General features: G+C 40.5%; 2 protein-coding genes across 3 annotated transcripts; one reads left to right on the top strand and one right to left on the bottom strand.

Annotated features, from left to right (window-relative positions):
- The first annotated feature begins 173 nt into the window (after positions 1-173).
- Positions 174-14,149, top strand: rab11al (RAB11a, member RAS oncogene family, like). Of its 2 annotated transcripts, XR_004633178.1 has the most exons (6): positions 174-504; positions 6,334-6,529; positions 7,307-7,500; positions 10,527-10,607; positions 12,297-12,538; positions 13,800-14,149. XR_004633178.1 is itself a non-coding variant. In XM_034697176.1 (5 exons), exons 1-5 carry the CDS (start codon positions 465-467, stop codon positions 12,434-12,436), a joined length of 651 nt encoding a protein of 216 aa, XP_034553067.1. In that variant the 5' UTR covers positions 174-464; the 3' UTR covers positions 12,437-14,147. The 2 variants fall into 2 exon arrangements, 1 of the variants encoding a protein (XP_034553067.1); XM_034697176.1 differs by having other exon boundaries at positions 12,297-14,147.
- Positions 14,150-16,173: 2,024 nt separating this feature from the next.
- Positions 16,174-27,003, bottom strand: mex3a (mex-3 RNA binding family member A). Its single transcript, XM_034697175.1, has 2 exons — positions 26,500-27,003; positions 16,174-23,275 (listed from the first exon to the last, which is right to left on the bottom strand). Exons 1-2 carry the CDS (start codon positions 26,918-26,920, stop codon positions 22,125-22,127), a joined length of 1,572 nt encoding a protein of 523 aa, XP_034553066.1. The 5' UTR covers positions 26,921-27,003; the 3' UTR covers positions 16,174-22,124.

A 27,003-nucleotide genomic window follows, 5' to 3' on the forward strand; every position in this document is an offset into this window, starting at 1 on the left:
CTATCATAGACTCTATAAAATGCTCCACACTACCTGTTGAGGCTTGGACCAGCATACGTCATCCAAGTCAACGACCAGCGGTTAAAGCATGAACGGCAGCTCATCGAACCAATCACGTGAACGCTCGTGACAGGTGTCGATCAGCTATTGACCAATAGGAGCGAACAAGGGGGCGGGACTATGATTCTGACGTTACGTCGCAGCCTCGGTAATGGCAAGTGACAGAGGTTGAGGAAGACGAGGCGAAACTTTTTTTTGGAGCTTAGTGTTCTGCTGTAGGATTGTTTTTATGCCTCGTGCTAACACCAGAGAAACATAATTTTACTGTGACAGTTACCCGGCGTCTGAGCGCGTGATAACCGTGTTTCTATTGACGGTTAAAGTCGGTTTGTCTTGACGGTATCAGAAGTATCAGAAGTTTGTCCGTCTTCGAGTAAATACAGAGTCATCGAAGAACAACAGCAATGACGAACAGAGAAGACGAGTATGACTATCTGTTTAAAGGTGAGTTGCTTTTTTATCTTCCAGCTAAATGTCTTTCATTTCGACACCGAGCCCACTTACACCTGTGAGCGAGTGTCATCTGATGCCGAGGGCTGACCCCCCCTTACAACAAGGTGTATAGGACGACGTTTTCCAGACCTGGAGACAGAGGCACCTGCTCTGAGCTCTTAACTTTGACTCTTGCAATGTCGAAACACAAGTTACAGCAAGGTGTATACCAGCTGTGGGATTGCAGTGTTGCTTGTAAGGACTTTTTTCAGTATCGCTTTTACATCTGTGGTGGAGTCATCATCTTGCAGGCCGATGATGCAATCGTCTTATTGTCAAAAACTGTGGTGGGATGATGAATCAAAACAGCTTCAAATCAGTTCAGAAATTGAAGAGATATGGTGGGTTTTTTTCAGTAGATGACTTCATGGTGTACAGGAAATCACCTGTTTGGAGTTTGAATGCCCTCATAGGTCTTTACACCTCGGCAAACCCACCATAACAACCTCAAATCAGCTTATCTTATAAATTAAAGCCATGTAGGTGTGTTTTTTTTCAGAAGGGGACTTCATGATGTACAGGAAATAACCTGTTTAGGGTTTGAACGTCCTTACAGGTCTTTACACCTCGGCAAACCCACCAAAACAGCTTTAAATAAGCTCAGAAATTAAAGAAATATAGGTGTTTTTATAGTAGATGACTTCATGGTGTACAGGAATAGCCTGTTTGGGGTTTGAACGCCCTTACAGGTCTTTACATCTCGGCAAACCTAACAAAACAGCTTCAAACCAGCTCAGAAATTAAAGATATACAGGTGTTTTTTTAGTAGAGGACTTCATGATGTACAGGAAATCACCTGTTTGGGGTTTGAACGCCCGTACAGGTCTTCCTGGGCAAACCCACTAAAACACCTCATGCTTTCTCCATTTATTACATCACAGGGAGCTTATACACTTAAATATGTAAGGATTGACTCTCAAAGTATTAACTTGGAAGTGTAAAAAAAGTGATTTACTAAAAAAACCTGGGCTAACCCACCAAAACAGCTTCAAATCAGCTCATCTTATAAATTAAAGTCATGTAGGTGTGTTTTTTTTTAGCAGAGGACTCCATGATGTACAGGAAGTCACCTGTTTGGAGTTTCAACGCCCACACAGGTCTTTACACCTGAGCAAATCAGCTTACATTTCTCCATTTACTACATCAAAGGGAGCTTAAACACTGAAATATGTAAGGATTGACTCACAAAGTATTAACTTGGAAGTGTAAATAAAGTGATTTACTAAAAAAACCTGGGCTAACTCACCAAAACAGCTTCAAATCAGCTCAGAAATTAAAGAGATATAGGTGTTTTTTTTTTCAGCAGATGACTTCATGGTGTACAGGAAATCACCTGTTTGGAGTTTGAACACCCTCACAGCTGGGCAAACCCACCAATACACCTCCCACTTTCTCCATTAATTACATCAATGGGAGCTTAAACACTAAAATATGTAAGGATTGACTCATAAAGTATTAACTTGGAAGTGTAAATAAAGTACTTTACTTAAAAATGTAATGTTAAAAGTATTAATACATTATGTTATTCTTAAAAATGTGATTATGATGCCTCTATCTAAGCCCAAACTGAGTGACATAAGGTGTTTTTCTTGCTTTTGGAAACATTTGAAAGATTAACTTTATGGCATTCACTTTAAAGCATGATGATGTTAAAGTTTATCCTTGAGTGGCCATCTTTGTCTTTTATCTGTATTCTTTTTTTAAGGCTGATTTGCCCCCTGTGTATCTGGAATAATGTAAAATAATAAAGTAATTGGTTATTGAATTCACAGGAACACATTTACTTCCATTTTTTTTAAATTCTATCTTGTTCAAACAGCTTTCAAACTTCTCATAAGCAAGGAAAAAGAAGTGCTTTTGGTCTGTTCAAATATAGAACACTAAACAGGCATGTGTTGTCAAACTGGAAATACCTGCATGAAGTGTGTGTGTGTGTGTGTTTCCACACAGCAGCTGTCTTTCTGAGCACAGAGACGACAGGATTCGCTCGCTCACCCTGATAAAATGATGTTTCATGTATCTGAATCATGTGCAGCAATGCAAGGACGCTGATAAGGCGATAGCTGCCATCGAGTCGTCCTCTCAAACCAGGAAAGAGGCGACGTTATTGTAACATCTCTGCTTTGTTCTCCCAGCCTGCTTTTTGTACCTTGCTGCTGGTTGCATGAGTCAAGTGGGGTGAGCTTTTAGTGAGTCATAAAAACCTTTCCTTACTGATGGTGACAGCAGTGCAGGGAGTCAACCCGCTTTCCTGCTCCTGCCATACCTCTTTTTCTGTACCATGAATGAGAGTCATAAGTAAGGAATTTTAGATTTTTTGTACTAGCCCTTTAAATCTGTCTCAGAATACATCTCATTTTGGATTTAAAGCACATTTCAATGCTTAGCTGAGGGACTATGGCAAATTTGAATTTGAAAACAGCATTTATGAGATTAAAACTATCATGCTTTTATAAAGGCTGTGTGTTTTAGATTGCCATTCTTAGCCGTCATTATTCTTTAAATACAAACGCTGAAATCGAATATGTAATGATGATCTCATATTCCATTTACAGGGATTTAGAGCCAACAGATGAGTGTTATTTATTCTCTATTCCTCATAGGATAGGCTGCATTACTGGGTGCAGGGTTGTAAAGTATAATAGAGAGGTGTCATATCTTTTTAGCTGAAGAATGCAAACCCAACAATGGGCGAGTGAATGGGTGTGTAATGAAGCCGTGATAATACCTGTCTGATGGCAGAGAACCTGAAAGCAGTTGCATAATGATTTTTCGTCCTCCGCCCAAGATCTTTTGTGTCAGACAAAATGGAGAATGACAGTCTCGCTGTTTTTGATGCACAGCAGAGCCACACATTTACTTTTAGGATATATATATATATATATATCCCGCTATAGGTTTGCCATCTTTATTCATAATCTACAAAACTCAGTGGGCAGGCTCCACAGTCTGTATCTGTTACACCACTGACAACATTAACACACAGTGTCCCCCGAGAATGAGCTGCATTGCTTCAATGCAAATGTGGACACAGCGGGTGATTTGTTAATGCAATTTCACATTCCTTGTCAAGTTCCTATTTCCCAATAGCAGGGTGGTTGGTTCCTTCTGACAGACTGACTCACCTGACAATTGTGGAAGTAGTTCTTTGACTAACACTCAGCCTAATAATGGCCGTTAAAGTGTCGTTTTGGAGAAGATCTGAGGAGAGAGAGCTTTTAAATTTGTGTTTTCATTGCCTGTTGGTATACACTACCAGTCGAAAGTTTGGAAACACCCTCTCATTCAAGGGTTTGTATTTATTTTAATTATTTTAAACACTGTAGATTAATATTGGAGACATCAAAACTATGAAAGAACATATATGGAATTATTTAATTTACAAAAAAGTATTAAACAAACCAGAATATGTTTTATATTTTAGATTCTGTAAAGTAGCCCCCTTTTTCCTTCATGACAGCTTTGCACACTCTTGTATTCTCTCAGTCTGCTTCATGAAGTGGTCTCCTGGACTGGTTTCTTATTAACATAAGCCTTGTCAAGAGTTAAATTGTAGAATGACTTGCCTTCTTAATGTGTTTGAGACCTACAGTAGTGTTGTTCAGAGGTAGGGTTAGTACACAATGGACAGCCCTATTTGACTACTGTTGTAATCCAGATTATGGCAAAACCAGATTATTTCATAGTTTTGATGTCTTCAGTATTAATCTACAATGTTGAAAATAATTAAAATAAATAAAAACCATTGCATGAGAAGGTGTGTCCAAACTTTTGACTCAGCAGGTCTCAGCAGATTTTATTTGTCTTAATGTTTTGAAGTCTTGATTAATGACCCTATAAACAAATGCACTATGTTCAGGTATAGCCGGCAGATTATGCGTGCACCCTATCCAATACTTTCCCTGCCACGTGTTGGTTGTTGTTTACAATCAACTACAAACCTGTGACACAAAAGTGGGGCTGGAGGCTAGCATCAAAATTCAAAACTCTTGTACCAGTCGTATTGATTATCCCTTTTTACCGGTCTGCCAAAAAAGTCTCTTAAAAAACTGCACCTCATTCAGAACGCTGCTCTCAGAGTTTTAACAAAGAAGAAGAAACCTGATCACATTACCCCTCTTTTTAAAACTCTTTTAAAGTCATTTTAATTGTTTTTCAAGCTCTTAACAGCCTTGCTCCTCCATACAGCACTGATCTCCTGTCATTTTACGTTCCACCACGATCACTGAGGTCCTCGAATGCTTCCCTTTTAAATGTTCCTCATGTGTCCCTCACAAGCGCGGACCAGAGAGCTTTCTGTCTTTATGCACTAAAGCTGTGGAAAGTAAACTTAAGACTTACCTTTTTAATCTGGCTTTTAACTTGGAGTAATTTTCTTTTAGCCCTGGACTACATTATTACTTTTGTTACTTTTATTACCATTGTTTTATCATAATGAGTTATTAATTTTATTTGTATTCTATTTTCTTCTTTTTTTAATTATTTGATTTAATTTATTGTTTGGGTATTTATTTGATTTTGTTTAATTAATTAATTTAATTTGTATTCAATCTTCTTTTCTAATTATTTTATTGTATTACATTTTTTGGTATTTATTAGATTTTATTTAATTGATTGATTTTAATTTTATTTGATCTTCTTTTTAAATTATTTTATTTTTTATTAAATGTTTGGTATTTATTTGATTTTATTTGATTGATTGATTTAATTTTTATTTATTTATTTTATTTTTTTCATATCACACTCCTCTATCTTGTTTTAGCCATGTATCATTTGATCTGTTGCTGTTGTTTTCTGTCTCTGTTCCTTTGTGAAGCATTTTGGGCTTTATGCTTGAATGTATGAAAGGTGCTATGTAAATAAAAATGAGTTGAGTCTTTATCATGATTACTTAGAGGAAAGTAGTCATCATATGCTATCTGTTCATGGATCAATTTAGGCAAATACATTCTCATGTGTTGACATCTCTAAACATTTTGCGACCCTGTATATACCTTAAGCTTGCTTAAACATGATCGGTCAACTTAGCACAACTCTTTCAACACCCTAAATCTTGACCCTCATAAAGAGACATATTTAGATGTAAGTGCACTGTTCTAGACATAAAGATGACTGCATTCAGAATGAGTGCTCAGTGTTAGTAGTTGTCTAAAGATTTTGTATGCAGCCTTTGAAATAAACAATCTTACCGAAAAGAAAGTTGTATTAGAACACTTGCTGCATTATCTGGATAGAAGATAAGCAATCACAGTCCTTAATTCAAACACTGTTATGTGTGGAGTACATTTAACAAAATAAATCTGCAACAAATGATTACTTTAACCTCGATCAATGTGCTCAGTCTGCCTGTGTTTTTTGAAAAGATGAGCTGGTTCTAATATTTAGTGTTCTCAGTGGGAGTCCCCTGAGTTTCTGCTCTACCTCGGCTGGAAGCCAGACTTGTGCGTCATTGTAAAGGCAGGCTATCTAATAGAATGAGAAACAAACTCAATTTAAAAATCAGCTCATCTTGTTTAATATAACTCTTTCACGGTTGGATAAACTGACATACCGACCACGGATCTGTCTTAACAGCTGCAGCAGAGAAGTGCCCTGTGTTGTTAAAGCCAAATGCTTTGCCTGCTCTCCTTATTTGTTTTTCATTCTTAAAAAATGAAATCCCCCTCTATGAATGAGATGTGAAAAAGAGGGAACTCTACAAGTGGAGTCCACACTTCTCTGTATGACCATGCTGATGACGACTGTTCCACTTTTTAAAACCTTTGTTTTTTCTTTTTGCAGTGGTGCTGATAGGAGACTCTGGCGTAGGGAAGAGTAACCTGCTGTCTCGCTTCACTCGGAATGAGTTCAATCTGGAGAGCAAGAGCACCATCGGGGTGGAGTTTGCCACTCGCAGCATCCAGGTAGAAGGCAAGACTGTTAAGGCTCAGATCTGGGACACAGCGGGACAGGAGAGATACCGAGCTATCACTTCTGCGTGAGTATAGAACATCACTGAAGCCTTTGTTGAAACACAGACTCCCCTCCTATTTCAAGTTCCTTCTTTTAAAGTCCAGCGTATATACAGAGACTCACAGGTCCACACGCACTGCTCAGAGCATGCTGGGTCTCTACATACAGGAACTTAAAAGTGCTTATGTTATTTCCTCATGCAGGGGAATGTGCCCTTTTTTTTTTTGAAAAACTTCACTATGTATATTTTGTCTTCAATCTGATTCTAAGGGTTTAAACCTCTCACCAAAGGCGCCATTCAGTCCATGAATTAAATTCTGATATAATCAAGTAAAGGGTTATCATCATTGTTATCAAAAAGAGGAAGTAATAAGGTCGGGATAAGTGATAAGGACTATAAAATGCACCTTTCTGCCTTGGGCCAGGAAGTGACTTGTTAATCACAGCCCCCCCCCTCCCTCTCTCTCTCTCGGTGAACTTCCCATCCAAACGCAGATCCCTTTTTTTCAGCAGCAGTCAAGCCTGAGGCACGAGCATATTCTGTGTCATACCTCGAGAGGTATTCAGGAAGGCACCTTTGATTAAAGGAAGTAACGTCAATCAGCGTTAACTAGTGTTATGAGCTTAATGTTTCATTACATGTGTTCCTTAGTTTCTACACTTGTTGATGATCAGAGTTTGTGCTTCAAAAGCTGGCTGGAGCTTATTTGACACACAAATACTGAAATCAACAGGCTGTGACCAGAAAAGGTTGCTACTCTTATTCATATTTTATTTTTTATCCTCTTCTCATGTTGTCCAGGTATTACCGTGGAGCGGTTGGAGCTCTCTTGGTTTATGACATCGCCAAGCACCTGACGTACGAAAACGCTGAGCGCTGGCTGAAGGAGCTGCAGGACCACGCTGACAGCAACATTGTCATCATGCTGGTGGGCAACAAGAGTGATCTGCGCCACCTCAGGGCAGTGCCAACAGATGAAGCCAAGGCCTTTGCAGGTATTGTTATTGTGATGTTATGTGTGTGTGTGTGTTCTTTCTCAGAACAAACAGTATCTAGCCTGGGTAAGCCTTTAAGGTACTTGAACCCTGCTTTTTATAGGTTATTGGAGGTCACGGGGAATTTGCAATTTGTATTTTTTAAAACTTTATCTCTGAGTTTTCTATTAAGTGTGTTAAAATCAGCAGTTTTTGCCAAATACCTTGGGGTGCAGTTTTTTAAGTCTCAACATCTGTTGATGTTCTGGTCAGCTGTGGGGTCGTTTCATGTAGGTGATGACTCAGAGGAACTACAGTCTGCATTTTTAGTCTCTGCCTTTTGCTTGTATTGCAAATAAAGCTACAAAACAACAGTTGGAAGAAAACAAAAAGGTATACCAGAATTTGAATGCTTACACTACCAGTCAAAAGTTTGAACACACCTTCTCATTCAATGGTTTTTATTTATTTTAATTATTTTCAGCATTGTAGATTAATACTGAAGACATCAAAACTATGAAATAATATGGTTTTGCCATAATGTGGATTACAACAGTAGTCAAATAGGGCTATCCATTGTGTGCTAACCCTACCTCTGAACAACACAACTGATGGTCTCAAACACATTAAGAAGGCAAGTCATTCTACAATTTAACTCTTGACAAGGCTCATGTTAATCAGAAACCAGTCCAGGAGACCACTTCATGAAGCAGACTGAGAGAATACCAAGAGTGTGCAAAGCTGTCGTGAAGGAAAAGGGGGGCTACTTTACAGAATCTAAAATATAAAACATATTCTGGTTTCTTTAACACTTTTTTGTGAATTAAATAATTCCATATATGTTCTTTCATAGTTTTGATGCCTTCAGTATTAATCTACAGTGTTTCAAATAATTAAAATAAATACAAACCCTTGAATGAGAAGGTGTGTACAAAGTTTTGACTGGTAGTGTACATCATGACACATGAAGGCTTTATCTTTACCAAGAGCAGAGGAACTTGGCTCCCTACCTTAATTTTACAACTGCTGTTGTGATTAGTTACTAAGGAATGTATGTTCTCAGTTGACACTGATTGCACATCCACAGAAAACATGGACAAAAATGTCCTTTTAAAGTAGTGACACTATTGATTTCCTAATTGCTTTAGATATGTCTTATCATGTGTGTTGCAGACATTGAATTGAACTCTTGCTGATGTCAGAAACTCTCCCTTCAGTTTATTTTGTGCTGTTTTTTTAACAGTCTGTACACTTACTCCCTCTGGAATCACCAGTTGTAGAAATACTTGCAGTCTGGAACTGTTAGGTGCTTCCCATTAACGTGTCCACTGGTGGCACATGTCCTTGGCTACATGTAAGAAAGCACAGCAAAAGTTCAAAAGGACTCCATTTAAATAAATTAAACTTCCATTTCTCCTGACCCTATGAGAATTTCAAGGCTTTGTTTCAGAGCAGGTTTAGTTTTTACAATCAGCCTGCAGAACTTCACAATAATTTAAGTGTAATTGTCAACCTTTTGACACACTTATTATTTCAGAGTGGTTGCCCCTTGTGTTTATTCTTGACCTTGAGTTTATTGGCTCGTGTCTGAGTCGGTGTTGCACCTGCTTTGACTGGTAAATGATTCTTGATGGCACTGCCTCTGTGAAAGTCAAATTCATGAGTCCTGTTAATCCATTTAAGACTAAAGTTATTTATTTCCTTTGCTTGATAAATAACGTTTCTGCCGGTCTGAACTGGTTTGGCTTATTTGTTTTTTTGTTGTTTTTAATGCCACTGACCATTTGTAAGGTCCTTTATTTACATAAAGACCATATGAAGGACACGTCCATGCAAAACCTATTATAATATCACAGGTGAAGGGTTCCTCTCCCAGGTGATCTTAGATAGATAGATTATAACGTTAAGAGAGAAGCACAAGAGTCTCACATTGGAGTGGCTGGATTGATAAAATAATATGCATTTTTGTGTTTAACCCTCCTGTTATGTTGCGGGTCAATTTGACCCATTTTAAAATTCAAAGATCTAAAGAAAAATGTTTAAAGTTTTTTTTCAGTATGAAACTTCTTCTGCTTGGCTTAATTAGCTCAATCAACATATAGGATAATTCATCAACATCACTCCGTAAAAGAAAAAGAAAAAATACAAAATAAAATTAACAAAAAACTAAGTCATGTAAAACTATTGTATATTTATTTAAGGCTTTCTAATTTACATTAAATAAAGTTTTAACATTAATTTTCTTAAAAACAAGTGAGTTATCCTCATTGAACCATGATCTGTGAGAATAAAAGAACACCATTGCGCTAAATATTGATTTAAATGGTTAGTTAATAATGAGATTAAAACATTTTTGTATTAGGATTTCTTTGGGTTCTGACACTTTTGAATCATTAAAATTGCCCCAGGTCAAATTGACCCAAGAACATTATTGTTGTCACTAAGAAACAAACATAACAGGAGGGTTAATATCCAACAATTGTGCATTAATTTCCTGACAAAATTACCCAAACTTTGTTAGTTTTTTGCTTCCATAACACCAAACTCAAACTAATTTAATTCTAGGTGGAATCCTGTGTCATTCAGTTTCTCTCATGATGGGAAACACAGGAAAACATACTTTAACACCATCAAATAATATAATAAATGAAACGGATCAATCATGCTTTTGTCAATACACATTATTCAGAAGGATAATATCTTCAAATGGAATCAATATGAAGATCACATTGCTTACAAAGTGTTTTCATCAGAATCTAAACCACATATGGTTTTAAATGTCTGTAACATGCATTTCAGAAGATCGTAAAACCACATTGCAGAGTACATTCCAGGAATGATACGCAGTGAGTAACAAAACAGGAGTCATTGATAAAAACAACAAAGGTGGGGACAACCCACGAGAGAGTCTATCATGCAGAAGACAACAACAGCTTTAATGCCAGTGCAACTGAACATCACCTCCGGTCAGTGTAGGTCAATATAAAGGTTAAAACTGAATGAAAAGATGTAACGTGTTGTGTCCCTTTGTGCATGTTATTTTACAGAGAAGCATGGCTTGTCTTTCCTGGAGACGTCAGCATTAGACTCAAATAATGTGGAGCTGGCTTTCAAGACTATTCTCACAGGTGAGTTTTTCCATTTGTGTTGTTGTTGTTGTTTTCAATTTTTTTCAGTGTTTATATCCAGTCATAGGATGAAAGTGCATTAGATGTTGGAGGTCAGTGATACCTTAAACTCCAAAATGGTGTCATCATAACGCTTTATTTCTGCTGTGTATTGATTCGTATAAAAGTGTTACAGTTCCATCAAGAAGTGTATGGTTTACATAACAACACTTTTCTTTCGCCACTAGATGGCAGCAAAATCCATCGTATTGGTGATCCAAGCCGCTCTCTTAAATGCAGTCTTTGGCCAAAACACCACTTTAATGTTTGGTTTTTTAAAGGTCAAAAATACAGGGACACACAGAAAAACCACAGAGCCAGTCAGTCAACCCTGGCGAGTGCCACTGTAAATATCACTTAGAACTGCTCTTCTTTTATGGTCACAAATCTGCTTTGACCCACTGAACCACATACATCTGTTTATAACAGAAAATCAGCTGCTGGTTCAAAGATATTCTTTTTAAAGTTAAGTCTATGAGCAGTTTCCCTCCAGGGGCATAACGCTGAGCTTACAAGGGTATCTGATGTTGGAGATTTGGTAACATGGAGAAGAAAAAAAACAATCATTGTGACTGAGTCAACCCCTGAAGTGCTTAAAGGGACAATCCAACACTGAGTGGTGCTTCCACTTCAATTGCTCCAGGGGCTATCAGTGTGTGAGTATGTCCCACTCGCTGTTTGTTTTCTGCTTCTGCTCCACGTTCGATACCGAGACGTCTCTGCTTGAGCCGTTTTAGCCGTCCTCCCTAACCACAGCTTTGTCAGTAATTTCTGATTCATAAAAACTTCAAACCAACAAGCCCCATTGAGCTAATGATGCTAATTAGCTCATTAAGGGAGGAGAATAGAGGAAGTTCACAGCACATTAGCAGACCAGCTATAGACCCGGCGAAGCAGGGGAGAAGCCACGTGTGTAGATAACAGCAGCAGACAGATCGGAGGTCAGAGAGGGTCATCCTGATGGATTATTGTCTATATAGGCTCAGCAGCTGGTGCTATGTAGAGTTCTTAGAAATGAGTCATGGTTTTACCACCTGACGTGTCACGTCACAGTCAGCCAGGAGTCTTGTTTTGCTTTCAACCTTCTTGCTTAATAGGCGGTTTTTATTTCAGGACTGTTTGGTTCCACATCTGGCTGTAGTTTAGAGTTAAAGGGGCAGTATGCAACAGTAAACCAGAGGGGTGTTTGTACTGCTCCTGCTCCCTTAACTTGATGAACTCACCACCTTAATGGCATTGAAGTATTTCAAAAGGGAAATCTTGATGCTGAAAAAAAAACCAGAACATGTTCAGTTCTTATGCAATAAAGATGTAACTGTGTATTTTCTGCTTGTATGCATGAGCATGTAAGGTCATAAGAGCAAGGTAATATAAAAGAAGTAATATATGAAATAGTGGTTTTCAGTTAAAGTGTAAAATAATTCCATCTTGTGGCTTTGGGAGGATTCCTAAAATGAGGCTATGCCACATGACATACCAAAACCAGTTTAGGATGGAAAGAATCCTTCAGTGTTGCCAGGAGTTTGGATAGAACAGTTGTTGTTCAGTGTTGCCGTGCTGTTTGTCCTTATCACAATATGTTCCACTGTTGGCTAGATTTAAAGGCATCTACACATAACTCATTCCCTTTCACCCTTCTCTCCATCACAGCCATCTACAACATCGTGTCACAGAGGCAGATGTCAGGGCGAAGCGACTCAGACTTCTCACCAGCCTCCAACGTAGTGCCCATCACAGTTGAGCCCACCCAAAACTCAGCCAGTAAGGGTGTCTGCTGCCAGAACAACTGAGACCCTACCACTGACCCCCTCCTTCACCTCCAGGCTGTATTGGAGAAACAACCAGCTAGACAAACAGAGACAGACAGATGGACAGGGGAAATGGAGAGACAGGTAGAGAGAACTGTTTTACACAAGGACACTTGTAATGGGAATGATTTGTCTGATGTCTGCTTAAGAAAACGTCATGCAGTATAATGCAGGGGACCATGGAGGGAGGAACAGTAAGGAGGTTCAGGTAAACAGATAGGGAGGGTTGTAGTGATGTGCATTCTGCTCTGAGAGAGGTACATGATCAGAACTCATTCACAATCTGATGAAAAATTTAACACACGATTAGGTCCTTTTTGTATCTCATCATAATTTCTGTCTTTGCAAACTGCCTCTCTTTTTTAAAGCTGTACTTTACAAGCCAGTAAATGCTGTCTTTCAATTTCTCACTATCAGGATATTGGGCAATAAAAATTCCACATCAAAAAAGACTGAACTGCAACCCCTCTGTCCCCACCGTCATTCCCATTTTCCACTAAATGTATGATATTCAGAAATAAAGTCCCTTGAAATATTTATTGAACACTAGATTAAGGTCTTGTTTGGCCAAAGGGTTTGCAGTTAACACTAGTTAATTTAGATTTTCTACACTGATGGCTTCACACTAAAGGCAGCTCTCTTGCTTTCCAAAGCTTTGTCCACGATCGTCTCTGCAGCAGCTCATAAAGACAGCTACACCTCACTAATACGGGAGCGAAGGGCTTAAAGTCATTTTTCCTAAACGCACATACAAGAATTTGGTGGAAGTTGGTTCATGTTGCGTTCCACCAGACCACTCAGAGCAATAACATCCCTCTCGAACAGTGACATGTAATTTCTTTTTGATTGCTTTTGATCTTTGTTTGGAAGGCTTCCCCGCTCTCTGCACACTTTGTTCTCTACAGATGAGTCATGCTCTCGCAAGCTTTGCACAGCATTAACTCCAAACTCCAACTTTTATAACAGATAGCTGCATCAGTAGTGGATGGGTGAAGTGCCTGGCATGCTGGCTAGTGGGACTAAAGTTTTTGGCTCAGCTGATGACTCTTTCTTCCCCGTCCCTAACCTTTCGCGTGAAGCGGGAGAGGTTAAGAAATTGTTTTAAATGCATGGACAACCCTGTGCTGCTGCTGCTGCTGCTGCTGCTGCCTGCTAGCTGGGATAGATGGATGGATGGATGGATAATGTTTCAGGGGATGAGCTAGTGAGGGCACTCAGCCCTGCCCTGCTCCTGTGGTCTATGATGTGCCCGAGATGGCTTGTTTTACTGTAAGTGAAATCCTCCACTGCTGCCTGCTCACCTACTCCTTTCTGTGTCTCTCTACGCTGTATGTAACTGGAACAGGACTCTGCCTTCTGGGATCTCCCTGAGGTCTGCCCTCGCGCTCACTTGTCTTTATTTCCTGTGGAGAGGGCGGGGGTTGTATCAGGGAGCCAGGATTGGGTTTGTTAGTATTTAATAGTTTAATAGATGAGGAAAGGAGAAAGTATGGTAGAGCTGGGAAGGGCTTAATTAAATCCAAAGGTTATGCACACAGATGGTGTTTATCCTGCTGATGTGTTTCCACATCAACACTGACTTCTGTCGACTTCACAGGTCTTTAACTGGGTGGTGTAGGTTAGGGCTTTTTAACATTTATTCTAATATATGTATATTGGACTGCATATGTATAAATAAATCTCATTTGTTATAGACTGTCTCTTCTCATGTCTCTTTAAGATGCTTTTTAATTATACAGGAAACAAGCAGCTGAGTTTTTCTATTGATGAGTTTGGCAGAATGCGTTCGGGTAACCGGGAAGTATTTACATTGTACAGTTATAGGATTAATTCTGCACACCCACTTTAATCCAATACAAAGAAACATCGGAAATGATAGTTTTCATTACTGGTACTGAAATATGAATAGTCACATCATCAGAGGATCAATTAGCCATGTTTAAGTTCCCCTTCAAATGAAAAAAAAAGCACAATTTGTTTCAATTGAAGATCATTTCATTTTTGTTTTATTAGAAACATTTACAATACATCTTGAATCTTGGAAAAATAACAAAGAACCAGAACTAACATGGCGCAGATACAATAATAATAATAAAAATGTCTCCAAAAGATGTAATTCACAAAAAAAAAAAAAACATTTGCTATAACAAATAAACCTGCAATATCACATGCCTCGTAATGGCACGGCATATTGTAACAGAGTTCAAAGACTTCTTTTTTTTTTTCCATCCATCAAAGTTGACGGTCAGCCACACAGGGCCACGTAGGCAACCCTCTTTCACTGTTCACAGAGAAACCAGAAACTATCGCCAGGTGATGCTGGCCCAAAAACTAATGCACTACGACCACTATTAGACCGGTATGAAACACCTCTACTGTGCTGGAAAAATTGGAAACGCTACCAAAGACAAACTGTCAGACTGTTTTGGCCTCTTTGGAAAAAGTTGCGAGTTTCACCAGCAAATGCCACTTCAGTCCCCATCATTTACATGCAGCAGAAAATGTGCTATTGTTGTGTAATTGTCAAGTTTTTCGTTACTGTATCTACTCTTACACAAGCTAAAAACTTCAAGTTAATTTCATATGAGGTGCAAACAGTCGTTCATCACTGACAGGTAACTGAGAATACAAAATCCAACTTTGTTGTGGGGACTGAAATGGTCCCTTTGCTTGGCTCCAAACTCATGTCAACTTTTCCACTTTCCAAAGAGACTCCAACTATGAAAATCTACAGAGGAGAAACAGCCCAGGTGTTCTGCTGTTAAAGGATAACACAGGACCTGTGCCGTTCCTCCTGTCTAAGTGACCATACAACATACATGCAAACTAGTACGGTAATGAATCTGTTGTGTGTGTATATGTGTGCATCTAGTTACATAGATCTACTACACAGTGCGCTGTTGTCCTCTCCGAGATACCTCCACTCAATTTTTCACAATTCACCTAATTATGACATTAGGGAAAGTCTTATAAAGGCTGCCTTTAGGCTGATTATGCTCTGTCGCTAGTGATCACAAACTGTCTGAGTAGTAGATGTAGAAAATGTATGAATGAAAGTGTGTACAAGTTATGTGTGGCCCTATTGGCGGAAGGGTCACAGCTGCCTCATTCATTCCAAGCGTTGCAGTCGTAACATGTTTTATAGGTTTGATAAGTAAAAGCGAGTTTAGATTACAGAGGAAATGAGTAATGTGTTTCAGTCAGTAACATGGGGTTAGTTGAAGGGGGGAAAGGGTAACAGCAAGCAGCACTACACAAAGAATGCTGATGCAGGAAAAATATATAATTGAGGCACAAAATTGATGCTCTGTGACTAAAATATCTCCAAATTCTAAAAATATTATATTATTTTCTGTCATTATTCCATTGTGACTGCACAAACGATGTAGTAGTGCATGTCTGAAGTTAAAATTTCAGCCATAGGAAGCTCTCGTTCCATTTACTTCATTACCATGAACGTACGTGGAAAAGACGAGCACCCATAACTTTCATAAATAAAACTTCTAAACTTCTTTTCTCATTTTACTTATTAGTAGAAACTGACTTCCCTGTGTTTAGAAATATATTAACTTCTTGTAATTTTAATTAAAAAACAAAATGTCTTGAGGTTACTCATAAATATGTTGCTTCATTTTTTTTTTTTTACTTTTCATAAATAACATCCAGATACTGACTTTTTTTTTTCCTCTGCTTTCTATGAAATAATAACCCATGTTAGCAAAATAGATTTGAGAAATTGTAATATGTTTTTTTTTTTTATTCATTTTAAGTTACTTTCTATAAATGTATGTGGAAGAACTCAAATATAGTCTAAGTTGAAAACCTGTCGCAAATTCTTTCGTAAAAAAAAACCAAAAAGAAAAAGAAAACTTAAAGCTCACTTGTAAATTGACAAAACAATAAGCATAAGGAGTGCATCGAGTTGAGTGGTCTTTTTTTTACATTCAAATGCGTTACTTGCTCAATGTGTGATTTAGACAGGTTGGTACAATTGCTTAAGTGCATCCATTGAAAATAAGGATTTCCTATCACTCCTTAAAAGGGATTCTACATAAATGCATAAAGACCTTTTCATATCAAGAGAAGAAAAACATCAACAGTTTCTACCATTACTATAATAGTAAGCTTAATACAATATTGTAAATAATACTAACAAGAACTTAACGAATCAAATGTCACTGTGAGTCACCCCACCCCTTTGTCGCTCCACTGAATTAAAAAGTATCTCATACTGGGTGAGTTGGACAAATGAAACTTACACCTTAGCATATTCTTAAGAATCATAATTAAACTTTATGTATCAATTAGTTAAACTACACGGTAAATATATGTTTTCGACCGATGTTCACTTTAAGGTCTTAAAGCTTTTTATACACTTTAGGTTTCACGCTGATGAATTCTTTATGCGATCTTAACTTTTTTCTGATAAATCTTACCTACTGTACTATACTTTACTTACATGCAGTTAAACTTAAGGATACAGTTAATGGCTCTCTAAATGATATTAACTAAAAAACCACAGTGTTGCTTTTTTCACTATCACACTGACCTTGTTTACATCTACAAGAAAACCCTCACAGTTTACTGCGACGGTCTTTAAAAATTGGGAAATTCGGCCTGAATTTTCACTGGCTTGTCATTGTGAACAGTTTCCTCACTGTCTATTTGATCAAATCACTTGGACAGTCCCTTTTAATCTCAACTCCTCAACATCAGTCAAGTTTTACAAAGAGATTAAGACCCACCCTGGACTATTTTCTTCCCCAAACAACCTCACCAGGACAATAGAAAATCACTCAAAGAGCTGTGAAAGTTCCAGGATGTGCTTTTGCTGATCTCTTTGGGGAGAAGTAAGTCTGTTACCGGCGCCCCTGCAGTATTAAACTAATCTTATAACACTGAAACATGATATGCCTTCATTTCACAGATATCAACTGATTGGCCTCCAAGACTTTTGGGTAAACAGAGTTATTCTAGCTACGAGATTATTCCTTAATAATCCTGATTTAATAAACTTCAAACCAAGCAGATTTTGATGCAAAAATAAGTTAACTTGAGTGTTTGTAGCCCATGTCCTCTCCTTTTTCACTTTGTTCTTTGGCTATGTGTGACCTTTTTCTTTCAACGACATTACAGATGAAAAAGTAGGTGCAAATAGAGCCATGAAATCAGAAACGTGTGATTACTATGTAAACAGAAATCCTCTTAAGATATGCAATAAGTAACACACCTGCCTCTGTCTGTAACTTAATGAAGAAGAATAGTCACTACATGACTGCAGTCAAAGTATAGCTGGTACAGTACATCAAGTCATGTTCCCTACCCTCTGTCTCTCCCTGCTGTGTACGTTTCTGACCTTCAAGACATCAGTCTATCATAAGTAAAGTCCTCCTGTCCCGCCTGTTAACAAAGAGGACAAGAGGACAGACCCCCGGGCTAACACTACGGTCCTGTTGCTTATTTACACTCAAGGGAACACTTTTACAGCGCAGTGCCTCTTAGTCACAGAAATTTGCAGTTTCATACTTTCAGTGCTACTCAGGAAAAAAAGATCCTTAAGTTTGTCTCGACCTGCCCTTTGTTCTGATTGAGAATTTTTAAAAAAAGTAAGCAATCAGTTCACTAAATGACCCTGATGATGAACACAACAAGAACAATTAGTTTTCCTGAAACGGTTACTTATTCATTATCTCTGTTTCTTCACTGGCATGAATCCGTAATGAACTTTTAGAAGATGTGAGACAGACGCAACAGCATCCTAATAGTCAAGGTCAATTTCTGAATAGAATATTACTTAAAGAACTGACTAAGCAGACCTCCTCTGTTTACTATCCCAGTATAGTCCTATTATTGCTTTAATCCTAATATACATAGAGACTGATTATTCATCAGGGGTAGGTTATTACACATACTTCATTTGAGTTTTTACTTGAGCTTGGATTTATACATCAGCTGCTTCATAAAGGATATTCATTATTACAGTTTATAGTAGTGTCTGGTTAATTTATTATCTCTATTTGGATGACATACTAAGTTAATCAGTTTAAATAATATTTCTTAAATGTATGGATCTATCTAATATACAACGTACTATTATAGTCAAAAAGATGATGGGGCGCATATATAAAAGATTTACTCTCCCTAAAACTCAACATCTTGAATTCCATATGCTAAAACATTGACAATGACACCTTCAGCTTTGAAAAATAATCAGAACCTCACTTTAAGCTGGCCTTTGTCTGGATGTTCATCACCGATACACATACTGTATTTACATAGATGCTCAGAGTGCTTTCCCATAAAGTACAATACTCATTAACTTATACAGCGTCTAAACAGGGAGAATCTCCAAAAAGCCCTCTCTTCATTAAACCAGTGCAAAACTCCACCAAGTCATCAGCATTGACCAAATGGACGAGAGGCCTCCCAATTACCACTACTACTACTGAAGTATTAAGAAGAACAAGAACCACCATAATACAAAAAAATGATAGGGAATCCTTATGTGCATTTCTTTCAAATTCTATGAAATGTATTCACCATCAGTGGTCGGTTTGGTTTTAATCAATTGCGCATGTTTTGTAATAAGGTGCTCTACTTTATTTTTTAAGTAAAGTGTTTTAAGAGCCTAATTTCCTGAATCCCGCTAAAACCCACCCAAGAAGTTTGATTCACATTCGTTTCTCCAAAAATAAGTACTTTAAAAAGTTTTACTACGGGGCGATACTATCAAAGGCCAAAGTTGCTACCTTGTGTGCCAAAGCAATGGCAATATTTGAATAAAAAATATTAAGGCAGAAAACAAAATAACAAAAATACTAAGTTCAAAGAACAGTGTCATACTGCCTTGAATTTGACATTGAAAGCTTAAGCCAAACCACTGTGCAATTTTTCCATCCATAAAACCATAACTATTCTTTATTCCTATATCTGATAGATCTCAGGGTACTTTTTATAAGTACAGTGCTTTCCCTGCAGTCCTCACGTAATGTGAGTGGTCTGCTTTTTCAAAATAAAATAAAATAAAGAAGGGCCCTTTGTGTGCTAGAAAACACAATTTGTAAATGTTAATTCCTTTTTGAGACAGAAGCCGAGTTGAATTGTTCTCCAGTACAACAAAAGAAAGGCCTGCTGAATCGCCGACACCAGCTCTCATGTGACAACTACTCAAAACTCTGAGCAAGACTTGAATGACCAATAAAAACGCAAGATCTGGAAGTTTTTTTTTTTCGAGCCTCCTTCTCTCTTCTTACAGCCCAAATGAATCCCCCCCTATCATTCAACAGCTTTAATCCCTACCCCCATCCGCTCTCCTCTAGCCCTCTGAAATCCCCAGGCTGGGGCTAAGGCAGACGCAGAGGGTGTGTAATTTGATTCAGCATGAGTGCTGGTTAAATGGGGCGTTTCCTCTGCTTTCCTGTCAATTACAATTGTCTGATTTCATTCTCAAAGCTCAAAGCCAGAGGGGGGCTGCCATTGGCTGAAGCCCTGGTGTCCACAGTGAAGGGGCAGCTGCAGGATGTCCCATACAGTGGCGAGCTGACATGATCTGCATTGGCGCTGTCACACAAAAAACGACCCCTTCCTGATTTCAGGGCGGTGCATGTGGGAGCTGGAGTAGGGGGGGGTTAATACCGCCCCCTGTGTGATGAGATCACGCAATCTTTGTTTTGTAGGTGAACATGCACATTTTTATCATTTACAATGTGAGGGCATCACATTTCTGCTGTTAATACTGAGAACAGGTAGCTGGTGACCTTCTGATAACTGTAGATAATTTATTTTGCTCAAATCCTCTCCCTATTTCACAGGCACTGCCAAATTCAGCTACTGTCTTTCAAATTTCGTATGTGTGTGTGTTCTGGGACAAAAGAGGCCCCGCTCCCCAGTAGGGATAGCTCAGAACGGCAGAAAAGGAGAGGAAAAAGGGGGGAGGAAGGGGCAAGAGGGAGAGGAAGGAGGGGGTCCTATACGCCCAGCTGCATCCAGCCCCCTCTGTGCTTGTAACAGTGGGGTGGGGCTGAAAGGGGCTCGCTGCAGGACCCTGTCCTACTCCTCATACAGCTCCAGAGTCCCCACACGGTCCGCACCTGGACCAACCCATTTGCCTAATTATGAATGAGTAGATCCAGGCCGTGTCCGAGCACTCCGCAGCCCACGCCGCTAGCGGGCCAAGACAATACGCCCCACTCAGAGAGGCCTTCGAAACCAAACGATCGAACTGTAAGCAGGGGGAGACATAAAAGCCACAGAAAAGAGAGAAAGAAAGGGGGCTAGGCCGGAGCTCCAACTTGGGGTCACAGCCACAGTGTGCCATGAAACACCTGCTCCTGTACAGATTTGCTAATTACAGGGGAGACAGCTGGCCCCTCGGAGCTCACACATAATGCTGTTACTATTGGGGAGTAAGGATTACTGGTGTGGGACTCTGTATTTTACATTGTCAACTGTTTTAGTGAGTCGGCTGCTGATTCAGGAAACAATTTACAGTTTTACTCGGCTTCTGTCCACGTACTAATTCTCCTCTGTATTTACAGTGCACACCTCAGAGAAATGCCTGTTGACTAGAGCTCTTTCTTTGTCCTATATTGTTCAGAGAATGTGGCCAAATGACCACACGAGACAATAAAGCGCGGCTAAGGTGGCTTTGAAACAAGTCCATTGGGGAGACGGATATCGAGAACTAGCCAACTGGAAGAATTCCAAGGCTTTCGGCCTCACAAATTAAATCAGTGCTTTAAGCCAACCGAGGAACCACATGCTTTTCAAGTGCCACGAGGAGCAAGCGTTACTAAATCTTTTCAACAAACTGCAGTGACCAAAGTGTAATCAATGGCTACTGGAAAAACGATTTCACTAATACACAACTTTTGCCTATCTCTAAAGATTTGTTTCCAATTATGAGTGTAGCAATACTTTAATAAATGATGTAGTGTCCTATCCCTTTTAGGATTCATTTGTTTCATAAGACTCTAAGGTATAAGACTGAAAAAAGGGCCATCTTTTGTTCTTAGTCAGGGTTACAAGGTTACCACCAATCTATTCACATTTTCATTGTGATAAAATATCTGTCCTGGACCAATTATATCAAAATCACAATCACAGTAAATCTGAAAAGGCTGAATTCACCTTCGCATCGGCTCCCAAAATTTCAAGGTTTGATTGAAATCCTATTTTAGATCAAGATGATTGTAAGGTGCAATGAATATTCTAGTTGTTTTTTCTTCTAATAACAACATTGACTCTCTAGGTCAGTCAGGTGCAGATTGGGTACCTCAACAATCATCTTCTTTCCTTCCATATAAACCCACTTCATGGTAAAATAAAAATTTGAATAATAAAATGTTCACATTACTGTCTACCTCTGCCTACACTGTGATTCATGAATGAAAAACAGCAGCAGTCCAAAAAACTGAAAATGCAAGGTACTATACTTCTCTTATAAACAAAACTTTTATAAAATATATATGCATATATATATATAAAAGAAAAACTTAAAAATATTTCTTATACTTTTTAGTAAAGCAAGCAGTGCCTTCTAAAATATCTGCTTGATTGTTTTTAAATTTTCTGAAAAACAAAAATGTGTATTATAATAATAATCAGAATAACAGGAAATAATTATTGAACAAACACTGACAAAACGAATGATAAAAACCGATGTGGTTCCTTAAGAGAATATTCGGATGGCCTGTGTGACCTGGGTGTGGCACACTGGGCACTCCGGGTGGTTGAGCTCACAGATTCGGATGGCACACTCCATGCAGAAGAGGTTATGGCCACAGGGCACCAAGGCAGCCGTCACTTTGCTTTCAAAGCAGGTCATGCAGTCCCGCACAGTGGCCGGCGGTGAGTCCGGCACTGGCAGACGGCCTGGGAAGCCCTCGCCGGCTGAGGTGGGCTCACTGTGGGCACGGCGGGCTTGGGCATGAGGTGAACCGGATACGGGCACAATGCTGGTGACTGAAGAGTTGTTGGTTCCTCCACCTCCACAGGACTCGGGTAAGCCAGGGGAGAGTCTGGTCAGGGGGAGCGGGAGGCCTCCAAAGCTCTTGGAGCGCTGCTGGGCATAGAAGGCCACCTGTTTGGGGTAGTCAGGGTCGCCCCAGCTCTGTGTACCATCCGATCCAAAATAAGAGCAAGGCTTCTCTCCAGAGCTGGAGAAGTTGCTCTTGGTGTAGATTCCCCCTCCCTCACCTCCTCCCCCTCCCCCTCCAACCATGGTATCTGAGAAGTTCTGGCGGTAGCTGCTAGTGAGGGGCTTGCGCTGGCCCCCCTGCAGCCCCCACACCTGCTGTAGTCGGCTCTCCAGACCACCACTGCTGCCCGCTGGGCTGCTTCCACCATTTGGCCCCAAACAGTCGTTCTCATTATTGTGGTCGTGCAGGCCTCCTGTTCGGAAGGCGATGTGTGCTTCTATCTCCTCGCGGGCCCGCTCAGCATTGCTTGGTGACCCCGTGATCTCAAAGACGGGGTCGCGGTCTCGACTAGGGGTGACGATGTAAGTACAGGTTTGCTGCTGGATGCGTTTGATGGTGGAGCCTTTAGGCCCCACGACCAGCCCCACAACACGGTATGGCACTCTCACCTGAATGGTAGTCTGACCAGGCAAAGGTGTGGGCGGAGAGCCGCTAAAGGACACTCCTAGCTTGTTGCGGGATGCTCGAAGCATGGAGAAGTGCTCTGCAGCAGAGATGATTTCACGGCGGGCCAGTGCAACATCCTCCTTCCGGCCAGTGATTAAGAACACCGGCTCCTCTCCTCTAACAGGGGTTTTGATGTAGGTGTTGGTCTTCGCCCGCAAGGCTTTGATCTTGCAACCTGCAGAGACACCAAACAAACATTTCAAAATAAGTAAATATGATCAGTGGAATCTCGTGTATCACAAATAGAGTGAAACAGCTACAAGTGTCATCATCCTGAGCTCACAGAAATCTCTAACTCTCCTTTGTTCAGCCTAAGTTCAGATTAATGCTGCAGGTTTCCTCCAGCAAAGGATACATGCAATAATTGCCATGATTTATGAGGTTTCCAGGACCACCGCATTAGAGGACTTATTCAGTAAACCTATTTATTAGCTCTAAATAAGGTACACTTATCTCACTGAAGGATACATGGATGATGCAGAGGTATTGGCAGGGTGTGCATGTCTGTTTTTCATGCTTTATGAGCCACAACAGATGCAATACATTCACTCGATGCTGGTGAGCAATCACTGTCTGACCTCTCCTTGAACTTACGGGACCATACAATCAACCCACATGTGCTTTATTTTTTGGGCCGTTTTATGGTTTTGCATTTGTCATGATGTTATGATCAGTTTGTACTAGTTTACTTCATGGAGTGCTTTTAAGGAAGAGCCTCATTGTGAAGAGAGCACAAGTAAATGTTACTTCATCACAGGACATCCGGTAAATCAGGCAATACTCCCGAGGATTTTCAGCTAGATTTGAGGTCAAGAAGAACATCAAAAGAAAGGACAGAGCCATTCTGTTTTTATAACACCCCCTTGAAGCATCAGGCATTCCTTGGGTCAGTTTTCATTCAGAAACTCAGGCAGCTTCCTCATTAAGACTTCCACAATTATTGATTGTAATATGCTTTCTCATCGCAGCCACTTCTTAAAGAGGCCGGTCAGTCTCTTTGGACAAGGAAGAATGATCAGGCATCCATCCAGTGAGCAAGTATGAGCTCATCTTACCACACTCAGGTTGCTTCGAACCAAGCAGCATATCATCGCATTAGCTATCTGAAAATCACAGTAGCAGGTATCAAAAGCTTTAAAAGACACCTTAAGTTGAAGGGGAATGTCGCTCTAATGCTACCAAATAGGCCCACTTTGTTCGGGAACACTTACCTCTCCAGGACCAGAAGGATAGTGGGACTGAAGGTTTAAAATTGCTCATACCCAAAATTGAACATGCCCATTGTGACCATTGCCTGGTATTAGGCTAATAGACCTGTCTATGCCACGGGGGATCAAAGAGCAATTGCCAAATATCCTTACTGGGACTACCTTGCACCTTTCAATTAATCCAAATTTATGGCTCAATTAAAGAATTATCTGTTAACAAAACAGGGACAGATTAATTAATCGCAACCAGAAATTAGGGTCACAAGGGACAAATTTATTTTCTGCTGGTAAAATGTGGCGGAAGAGGTGCTTGTGATTCAAAGCAAATCCAGAGAGCTTCACAGAAAGGTACAGGAGCCTCCTCGAAACCAACGCCTGTGACTCTGAGAGGAGAAAACAATCATATCCAACCCTTTTCTTTATGACAGGATGCTCCGTTTGCCACAACCACCAGGCGGACTGTGATGCGCGGTGCTGAGGAGAAGGGGGTGTGTACGCATTGCCATCCTAACGAAGGGGCCTGAATCAAAAGCAGCTCGACTCAAATCCCCCCAAATCAGCACTTCTTCGTGGTCAAGGCAAAAGGGCCCTCTCGCTGCACTTGTACTCACTGGATCCACCCTCCGGCTGTCTTCGGTTACCCCATTAAAATTCAAAACTTACACTTCAGAGTAAAAGAACAGGAGCCGCAATGGGAGACAAGGGGCACTTGGCAGCAAAAACTGAAACCACATCACCAACGAAAGAAGGCATTTAACTCCTCTGATTGAAACCGCTTTGACATTTTTCAATACCTGTTTGTTTTTGTGGCAAAAATCTGGATTTTGCTTATGCTACCTCACCCACCCTGCAGTCTTTGTACTCCTTTCAGTTCACCCGCCCATTCCTCCCTCTCTCCTGACACACAACCATGTGGCATTGAGAGTGTGCAGTGGAGTGGGGCTCATGAGGAGCCCCTTGTGCTGAGCTCCAAGGCGTGACTCCCATTCAGCTTTTTAGATGCTATACTGCCCTTCCCTCCTTGTCCTTGTTTTCTCTGCCCCTCTCACCCATGGGTTCATCACAACAGCTAACAATAGGCAGTCACATTTTCACCACCAACATGCGAAAGAAGACAAAAAACATCATCATCTGGGTAGCCTGTTTCAGAACAACTTCAAGCTTTTTTCAAAGCTGTTTAGTGCACAGCTATGGAACTTGAACAAGACAGAGAGATCACCTTAGAAAGGCAAATAATCACAAACAGTAAATATTCTGTTCAAACAAAAAGGATTCCCTCCTTCTGGTGCAACTTCTAGCTGAGTCACCCTTTAAGGCCATCCCGTGTGGCAAGCAGCAACACTGTCTTAATGCGCCCCTCCCCTTATCCCCCACTTTCACACCTTTGTTTGACAGCTGCCGTCATTCAACTTCAGCTCTTTGTTCAATAAATCCCCTCAAACTGTAAGAAAAACGAGCAGTAGGTGTAATGTGAGTGGGATAGAACTTTCCAACTTCCTCATTTGGGAGAAAAAAAAATAAAACAAGTGGACCACGCTGGCTCTTTTGTCCAATTGTGTCACTGGGGCAGTGCGCAACATAAACAACGAGCTGAATAAATTTTGGGGAAGGAGGAAAAACATCTCCCACCACTGGGACCCAAAATGTGCACATTTGGGGTATTTTCCTAGCAATCAATTCAAAGTGAAAGACATTCCTCTCCTCGCCAGCCGCACGTTGCCTTTTTTGAACAGTCTGGCGCGTCTCAGACGACAAAGGAAGCAAGTGCTCTCCGTGCTCCAGTGTGTGTCTGTGCGCTGACATTGATGGCGTGGATGTAGAATAATTCGCCCAGTAGGGATCGGGTCTCTCTCGTGCCTCTAGTGCACAAATTCACTCAAAAAGCAAAATAAACACAAAGCAGCAGAGAACGACTTGTTTAATGCACGAGCCCTGTGATGATGAGTACACGAGAACTTGCAACATTGGAGCAGAAAAAGTGGGAGGCTGATGTCTCGGGGGAGTACAAAAAACACGCGAGCACACACACACACACCACTCCCTTTTCTTTGTCAAATAACACCAGGTAACAGTTAGAGAACCAAAAAACAAAGCGCACAGGAACCCACGGCGGGGATACTGCAGCACTGTTTGCGGGATAAAAGCACAAGTTTGATGGGAGGGAATAATAATTTGCAAGCCAGCGGTTTACCTTGTCTCCCCACTATTTCGGCCACATGTTCAGAGCTGGGCACTGGGACGCATTCTGTTATGTTGCAGCCTCGTCCTTTCGTCTCACTTGAGGAGCTCTCGTACAGGGCGCACAACTTGCTCTTCCCTTGCAGAATCGCCGTGTCCCCGCTGCCTCCGACGCTGTTCGTGTGGTTGTGGTGGTTGTTGTTATTGTTGCTCCGATCCTGTACTCCTGTTGTTGGGGCTCCGCCGCCGTCCTCGCCTTCCCCGAGCCCCAGTAGAGACAACTGGCCCAGCGCGACCCTGAGGGCACGGGAGTCGTCTTCCTCCTCATCGGGCGGCACAAGGAGACCTTCGCTTCCGAAGCCGGAGCCGGCCAGATCCCCGCCGTAGCCCCCATTTTTCTCCATCATCCCTGCTAGAACCAGCAGGCTAGGCATGGCTAACAAAAGAGTGTGTGAGACAAAGACAGGGGAAAGAGACTGGAGAAACAGCACCCGTGCCGCCTCCTCCTCGCCCCCTC

Source organism: Notolabrus celidotus, chromosome 12 (genome assembly GCF_009762535.1).
Source record: "Notolabrus celidotus isolate fNotCel1 chromosome 12, fNotCel1.pri, whole genome shotgun sequence".
Classification (NCBI taxonomy): Eukaryota; Metazoa; Chordata; class Actinopteri; order Labriformes; family Labridae; genus Notolabrus; species Notolabrus celidotus.

Excerpts from the sequence above, each read along its gene's own strand:
- rab11al (XM_034697176.1), top strand. The coding sequence starts at position 465 with ATGACGAACAGAGAAGACGAGTATGACTATCTGTTTAAAG. Across the intron at positions 505-6,333 it reads GTATGACTATCTGTTTAAAG|TGGTGCTGATAGGAGACTCT; the intron begins GTGAGTTGCTTT and ends TTCTTTTTGCAG. Across the intron at positions 10,608-12,296 it reads TTTCAAGACTATTCTCACAG|CCATCTACAACATCGTGTCA; the intron begins GTGAGTTTTTCC and ends TCTCCATCACAG.
- mex3a (XM_034697175.1), bottom strand. The coding sequence starts at position 26,920 with ATGCCTAGCCTGCTGGTTCTAGCAGGGATGATGGAGAAAAATGGGGGC. Across the intron at positions 23,276-26,499 it reads CGAAATAGTGGGGAGACAAG|GTTGCAAGATCAAAGCCTTG; the intron begins GTAAACCGCTGG and ends GTGTCTCTGCAG.